This window comes from Pygoscelis adeliae, unplaced genomic scaffold (assembly GCF_000699105.1).
Source record: "Pygoscelis adeliae isolate BGI_AS28 unplaced genomic scaffold, ASM69910v1 Scaffold76, whole genome shotgun sequence".
Taxonomy (NCBI): Eukaryota; Metazoa; Chordata; class Aves; order Sphenisciformes; family Spheniscidae; genus Pygoscelis; species Pygoscelis adeliae.
Window position 1 is genome coordinate 13,548 of NW_008825111.1, and position 8,294 is coordinate 21,841.

At 43.4% G+C, this 8,294-nt stretch overlaps 1 protein-coding gene across 1 annotated transcript; it reads left to right on the plus strand.

Moving 5' to 3' along the window:
* Positions 1–2,799: 2,799 nt before the first annotated feature.
* OSTM1 (osteopetrosis associated transmembrane protein 1) lies at positions 2,800–8,220 on the plus strand (the record flags this gene model as incomplete). Its single annotated transcript, XM_009327932.1, has 5 exons — positions 2,800–2,914; positions 4,446–4,543; positions 5,863–6,027; positions 6,837–7,002; positions 7,310–8,220. Coding segments are annotated over 5 exons (600 nt in total), but the record flags the coding sequence as incomplete, so codon positions are not given.
* Between the last annotated feature and the right edge of the window lie 74 nt (positions 8,221–8,294).

The following is an 8,294-nucleotide window of genomic DNA, read 5'->3' on the forward strand; positions in this document are numbered from 1 at the left end:
GAAGGTCCGGTCCCCCGCTGTAAGCCCCACCGGCTGCGTAAGGTCGTTTAACGGAGGCTGGGAATGTTTGGGAAGCACCGCTGCCGGCGGCGGCTGCCTTCTGCTGCCTGGTGTTGTGGCGTGGTGGGTGCAGCCAGCTCCCGGCGTGATTAAGGGCAAGTAGCTCCACCTGCGGAAAAAAAGCTTGGCTCCTCTGTGCAAGTGGCAAAACTTGAGTTGTTCTTGCTGATGTAGCAATACCTAAAGCAGCGGCCTGGCTCGCAGGTCGTTGTTGTATAGCGCTAATGAGGAACGCTGACGGAGTTGCCCGGCACTTCTTGGAAAATTGGTGGTCTCTGAAGCTGTGGCGAGTCATGCACATCATCTGTGGGGAGCCATGTTGCGGTGTTCTTGGCTCCAAAGCTGGTGGGAGTGTGTGCAAACTAGAAGTCCTGAGCGCTGGCTGGAGTCTGTGGACCCCACCTTGATTGACGCTGGGTCTTCTGTTTACATTCTCTAGACTCTTGATCGTAATATTTTTTTTTCCCATTTCTTAGTGTTGGAGGTGGTTCATGACTAGTTTTGCGCGTTCTCGTCCAGTTTATCCATTTGTAAAAGTCCCTGGGATGATGCGAGGATGACAATAGTGGATCAGACCAAAGGACCTTTGTCCGTTCTCTGGTGACGGCTAGAAGTGGGTGCCCTGGTAAGAGTACAAGCGGAGGGCAGGTTTATAGCAGTGTGTCCCCTGGACTGTGCTTCCAGTCTTGGCATTTCCGAATCTGTATTTAGGTCGCCATTGACAAGAAAAATCTGTTGTTTAAACCCAGGTGAACTTCTGGTGCTGCAGTGCCCTGCTGCAAACCATTTCACAGCTTAGTTACCTGCCATGTGAAGAAGTATCACTTTCTGGTTTTGATGCGTTGCCTGCCTGTTTCCCCTCGCCACCCCAGTGCTTGTATTGGAAAAGCGCGTGGACGTTCATTTGATAATTGTCCTCTCCAGGGCAAATGGTCTCTTGTCTTAGTCTGCAAACCTGTAGTCTGTTCGTTTGTTTCTCGGGTTTGATTCTCACTGTTTCATACCAGTGACTAGGTAATGTAAAAGTGAGAAATTGAGTATGTAACTCTCTTGGGTACTTTCAGTGTGATGTTTTGGCTAGGATTAGGTTGCCAAACGTATCCCAGTATTTACAATATGTATGAACTCATTGCAGCTGCTGTTCTTGAGTACTGGCAGCCTGGGAGGACTGGTCCACTGTGTGGTCTGGAAGACACATCTGTATTAGAGAGCGTTTGGCTTTCCTTCTGTGTGTGGATTAACTAACCAAATAAATAAAGGAGGTGACCTCTTGCAGCCTCAATCCACGATCACAAGTGATCAGATATCTGATGTTTTTATCTTTGCTATCCTACAATAGTTATAGTGCAATATGAAAGAAGGAGCCAAGTTAAGTTTTGGACATCTCTGAAATGTAAAATCCTCCTCACTAGGCTAATTAAAGATTAAATCAGGCAAACATATTTAAGGAATGATATGGGTCTACTTGGTTCAGTTTTGGATTTAAAGTGCTTTTTCCCACTCGTGAGTCCAGCTGGTGAGGAAGTTTCACAGTGAAAGGCCTTCATGAAGAAACCAGAGGGTTTCCCGCATAAACAACTTTCTTGCGTATCTGTTTGTAATCTAGTAGAAATGAAAGCGGGTGAACGTAGGAGTTACCAGATGTGGCAATATTCGATTCCTGCAGTTGGGTCTCCGAGGGAAACTTCTTATTTAAAAAATAAACCTGTTTTAACAAAGAGAGGCGGAAACTGGATCTCTCATAAAGCTCTGTGAGGAACATGTTTCTCATTAAAGAGATTATTTTCTCGTATGTCCCACGTCACTTATCAAAGAGGCTTTTGGCAGCTTTGGCAATTTTGAGAAGTGCTTAAGTCAATTTAGCAGCCAGAAACCAGGAGCTAGAGCTCTAGGAGTCAGCTGACTGGAGATCATGGTTTCGCATCAATGATTTGAGGGTGAAAAACATCATTCTGAATTCTGATAGGGATACTTCCTGTTTATTCGGTAACCGCTTTTACAGTCGCTCTGCGTTTTTTCATTAACCTGGTCTAGAGAATAAGTTGCTGTAAGAGTTGTGCCAGTGCCTGCTTTGAGGATGGTGTGCGCTGGGGTGGCTTGCTAAGCCCAGGTGAGCTTGGTACCTACGTCTGGGGAGGCCGAGAGCCCGGCCTGGTCGTAGGCTTGGGGGAGTGGCCGTGGGCACCACTTTGCGGAGGACTGCGTTCCTGGTATTGCTGCATCGGGGGGAAGTTTGCTGTTGATACAATACGTTGGTACAGCGGTTTTGGAGGTTGTTTTCTGTTGTTTGTTTGTTTTGAGGCCAGTCTGTTGGTTCAGCTCCTTCAAATATTCCTGCAGTCTAACATCCTTCTCTCTGGCTGCTCGTGTCTTGAGCTGGCTCCTGGGGCAGCGGCCCAGAAATGGATGAATATGAGCTACCTGGCAGAGGGGGCCCTGTCTTTCTGCTTGCCTCTTCTGTTTTTTTTTTTTCTTCCAGTCGCGTATTTTTGACTTGCATGCAGTCCTAGTAGGTCTTCAAAGACCACGTGCAGTAAACTGTGTTGCTCATAGTATGATTTGGATGATCAAAAGATTTTTATTGTTCCGTCGATTCCACTCTGCCTATTCTAGAAATATCAATGTGATAAGACATGATTGTTTAGCTGTGCTTGCCTAAAACACGTTTCAAAATCTTCCCTTTGTATTTTTAACACTTGATTGTGTTTTTTTTCTTGTTGTTTCCTTTTTTCCTTCTAGAATTCTTCCGAGAGCCACAATTGTGCCAAAAGCATCTTGACCTCAGACAGGCTGCAGATAGTTGTGACCCTTTCGGTGTTCTTTAATGAAACCTGGGAGGCAGCCAACTGTGCAAGTATGTGACTCGTTCTGTAGCTTTCATGCTACTGTTATGACTTAGCTTAATTTTGCCCCAAAAATTTGCACAGATCAGAATTGTATGTATTTGTTTAAATACAGACAGTATATAACATAAAAATCCTAGACTACAGCCACTCCAATAAGGGGTACAGCAGCTTTTTATTTTGTAAGGGAGACTGCCAAAATATGAGGGCACTAGTCTGTTGGAAAAATCAGTTGTTATATAAATATTTGGTTTAGGCTATTCTTTCAAAAGGTAGTTATGTTAGTTTCCTTTGTGACCTACAGACCCTGCTGGAGACTTTCCTTAGCTTCACTGAGGTTTCTTCTGTTTTTCCCAGTCTTCCCATTTTTAAAAAACTTTCATAAGAAACTTCTCCTTGTTTGTTAATAAAGTCAGTAACTCTGGAATGCTTACACGTTGAACAGTATCTGCCTCCACAGCCATGCTTTTTATTTCATTTTATGGGTGGAGGATGTCCAAGTCGATGCCTGTATCTCGCTGTCCCCGTGCTGATGGTGCTGTGCCATGCTTACAGCTAAACTATGGCTTTTTGCCATTCCCCTGGTGGGGGAAGAGGGACCCCACGCTAATAGATGCACTAGAAAACAGTGGGAATAGCACCATGGAGTTGAGTGTTAAAGACGCTGGGTTTGCTGCAGGGTCCCTTGAGAGCCCAGAAGAGTTTGTTTTCATTTCTGAGTCTGGGCTGTGTGAAGGCTGGAAGGGCAGTACAGGAGCAGCTCTGTGGTCTGTGCTGTCCTGCTGTGCTTAGCCTGTGACCTGTGTGCGGCCTGCCCGGCGTCCAGCTGAATGCTCGCCCTCCGTGCTGATGGCACTTCGTTCTTTCAGGAGAATTTTCTAGGCTGTTGGCTTGCTCTCACGGTGCTGTTGCTGAACGTCTAAAGTCCCAAGCCACTGTTGTTTTCAAGGGTCTTTCTGGTTAGAGCACCTGAAGTGGGGTGGGATGGATGGAAGCAGTGACATGGTAAGGTTGAGCCTGTGACTGGGAGGAAAGCTGCAGAGCTCCCCTCGAAGCCGGTGAAACGATCAGCTCTTTTCTTAAACAGTAATAACCTACGCTCTGATTTCTACTGTTGTGTTCATCGTCTAGCTGTTTCCTGGATGCTCTCCCTTTCATCTCCGCTGCTGGTGCTTCTGCTTTCACATAATGGCTGTTACTGTTGCTGGGCAAAGCCAGATCTGCAGGCTAGAAAGTAAAAGTAATGTCTTGTTTTATCTTAAAGTCCAAAGATAATTCAGACTCCCTCTTCAGAAAGCTCTTGATGATAGTCTTCATCTTTCACTTAATCAAGGCCAATTAATTCTGAAATATGCTCTCGATGAAGAGTTAGGTCAGCAGGTCTGAGACATCAATGGCAGGCAGATAAGGAAACTGCAGTGTTGACTAGACCTGTCTTTTATAGTCGAGAGCTCTTTTTTCAGGAGTGGAGTGTCTGGGGCTTGTCGGCTATGGAAATGTTAGAAATGAGAATATCCTGATGTTTTTCTTTCTCTTTGACAGATTGTTTAAAGAACAACAGTGAGGGATTATCAAATTCTACTGTAGAATTCCTGGATTTATTCAATAAATCTCTGACATGTTTTGAACATAACCTCCAGGTATTTATGCTGTGTATTTAAGAGAAGCGCTAAATCCTCTAATTGCTAGCAAAATCTTACTTCTGCTGAATAAACCGCAGATACAGATTAGGCAAATAAACTGCTGGTGAGTTTGTGACTTTTAGGCAGATAAAGCAATGAGCTGTAAAACGCAGATGTTTACGGATTGAGAGCCTAAAATTAATTCTAATTAATATTCACCTGAATTCATTTTGTATGTAATTGCAATGCTACTTCACATCAGAATTTCTGAATTCGCAATAGTTGATAATTATACAGTAAGAAACGGCAGGTCTGCATGCTGTAAGTCTTTTTCTATCTCTTTGTGGAATTGTTGTCTTCTGACTTAGCAATTCAATCTTTAAATAACCTTTTGATAATACAGATTGGTTCAGAAAGACCAGCTACCTTAAATCGTTGTAACAATTCTTTTGATGAGTAAAATTATGGGTAGTTGAAGTTTGTCCATATTGTAAAGGCGATATAACTTACTTAGCGAAATAAATGTGGTAATTGTCCTCAAAGAAAATGCCCTAAATAGCCGAAGAAACTGCGCATATTCCATTTCAATGAGAAACTGGCCAAGTTCCGGGATCGTTCAGTAGTAAAAATGGGAAGCGATGGGTATAGGACAATCTCTGAGGAAACTGTCTGCTTCTTTTATTATTAATGGTTTCTAGGAAATGTGCCTTTATAGGCCTTGGTCAGGAGCAGCGTGGACTGGCCTATCGATCACTTCAAGTGTCTGAACTAGAACATAACCCAGTGGTCAGTGGGTAGCTGGTACAACCATTACTGGGCTGGAATATCTTTAGAGATTTCAGTTTTGTTTTCAAGTGTGTCGTATTGCATTCAGGGGTGGTGAAGGCCACGAATGAAAAGTATTACCTACTGTGGCACAGTCTGTCCCTGCCAATATAGCTCAGCAGTAGCAACCTAACAGTTGTTAGGTATGGGCAAACAAAAACAAAAAAAACCTATTAAGGAACCCGATATCTCTGGCTCCAGAATAACATTTAATTGCTAGTATTTTTTTTTTTCTGGGAACTGGTACTTTAAAAATAAGTGTTTAAATAAAAAAGCTGCTAGTCCGAAGAACAGTTTGAGATGTAGAACCTGCAGGAAATGGATCCTGTCCCTAGTGAATTAGAGTTGGTCCCTTTTCTTCCTGCATTCTCATGTGAGTTGTCCGTCTGGGCCACTATTTAATCTAGGATGCTAAAAATCTGGATTTTGGTTCAAACTTGACTCTAGTTTTTAAGTTGGTTTTTTTTAATAATGCCTGAAAACAGCATTCTTACGGAGTTTTATAACCCTAGGGACAAACAGTCTATCTGTCACCAAATAACTACACAGAGGTATGTAAAAACTGCAACGAAACCTACAAAATGTTGAATGACCTGTATAACAACTTGCAAAGGATGAACAGGCAAGGCGGTGAGTCCGGGCACTCCACACACTTGTGTATCGACGTGGAAGATGCAGTAAGTATTTATTAATATTCGACAGGGAGACCTTGTCATGGAGGTGTTTGTTAATCTGAGCCATTTGCGCTTGTTTTGCTAGGGATTGCCTCTTCCCTTTCGGTGTCAGACAGTACTGGCAGCAGTGCCTTTGTCAGATTGATGTCCCATGAGGAAGAAGTTAGCCCGGAGGGGTTGTCTTGCTAGGTCCTGTCCTCAGTCAGTGCAGCAGGAGCGTGACTGAAGCTCCTGATCGCCCGAGCGCGTTCCAGTTTAAGTAGCTGCACTTTAACTTCTTGTTACTGCGAAGGGGATGGATTAAAAAAAAAAATATCGTGTTAATCTTCTGGCTTTTAACGCGAAACTCTACTGCTGTTGTTCTAGCCAGTGCAATAATTGATTCCTTATTACAGCAGCTGTTTCTAGGGGTCCTCAGCATTGGCGACATATGTTTGGAAAGAGCTTTGTTATATTGTGGGGTTTTAAGCGGTTGGGCAAAAGGAGTGCTGTCAAAAGTCTGGGATTAGCCCTGTCCCCGCAGGCTGTCCGTGAGTTCTCTGGGGAACAGGCATGTGGCAGTGCTGCAGTGTATCTGAGCGCAGTCTGGTTTTGAAGCTTGTAAAAGTTTTGATGTGAAATTTTGGCTCCATTTAAATTGTCTGTTTCTATGTTTCCAGGGGTTTGCTCGCTTCTGGGGGGGGATCTGTTAAAGTGTTGTTTTCTGAGGTCATGTTTGAACACTTGAATGTCTTGAGGCCTGAGTGTTTGCCATGCAGCACAGCAAAAATGCATGTGCACGCTTTCACGGCTTGCTTATGTTTTTCTTGTAGATGAACATCACTCGGAAGCTTTGGAGCAGGACTTTCAACTGTTCTGTTCCCTGCAGTGATACAGTCCCAGTGATTGCGGTTTCATCCTTTATTCTCTTCCTACCGATTGTTTTTTATCTTAGTAGCTTCCTTCACTCGAAGCAGAAGAAACGGATACTCATTTTGCGTAAGTGATGGTGCTGGCATTTCATGGTTAGAGTTGGGCGGTGCCAGGGACTCGCTTGGCTCTTGTGGGAGAGGGGGCCCAGCCAGATCTGCCCGCAGCTGTGCTGACGGCGCTAATAGCAACTATTAGTCTGCTGCTGTCCCCTGAAGAAGGGTAGTAAAGAGCTTCAGCCATATATTTTCATTAAAGTTTCTGGACGTGAACAGAAAGCTGTTTGCAAGTCTGTGTCAGATAAATAGAGGGAGTGGAGAGACTAGTTTTGTGGAATTCTTTGTGTTTAATTTTCATATAATTTTTCCCTTTCTAGCCAAGCGCATCCAGTCAAATGCCAGTCTTGTGAACATCCAAGAAAAATACAGCTGAGCTGCAAAACAAAACCTGAGAACTGCTGCTGGTATACAGTGGGTACAATTGTGTTGGAATGAGGCCGGCACAAAGGGGGAGTTAATTATGGTTTAGTGTAATGATACAGAGCAACACAAGTTAAACAAAATGCTGTCTGACTTCTAAGCAAGGATATTAACAAACATGACAAGGCAGGGCTGTGTGATGCTGTATGGACTCTGGTTTTGAAAAATCTGGTTTGTTTTTTTTTTTCCTTCAGTCTTGGGCTGAAGCTGGTGTTTTTCTGTTTCTAAGCTTTTGTACTTCTCATCAATAGAATAGTTACACTTTCCTTGCATGGTTTTTTTCCTCTAATTGATCGTATTTGTTTCACAGAAACCTGAGATTCTGAATCTTTTTGAGGTTATTTTCATAGACAGACAAAACTTGAAATAATATTTCATGTTCCTGCTTGAAATATTATGTTTAATTCCACATAACATACAGTTTTGCCAGACTTGGGATGGACAGGAAACCTTTGAAAAGAAAAGTTCCCATCTTTCTGATATGTCTCTCTGAAGTCATGCCGCTGGTCTCTTGGGGGGAGAGGGGGGAGGCATGAAATATGCGGAGGAAGTGGTAATATATAATGTCCAAAGCCAGCAACAAAAGCAACAGAACTGCCAGTCCTAGGCATGGATAATAGTCATTGACTACAGTATTCAGCTATCTCTGAAGCAGGCGGCATATTTAGTCATTTGCACACTGTAACCACTAAAATCATTGCTTTTCAAATGTTAAATTTTCAGAGGCTTATTTTAGATGTCTGCTTGGGTAGCTGAATGCTTCACTGTTTGTCTGTTTATTGTGTTATTTCCTTTCCTTTTTAATTATCAAGGGTTTTTTTGGGGGGGGGGGGGGGGGGGGTTTTTTTTTGTTTTTTAAAGGGAAGAGGGGGAAAAGAAAGG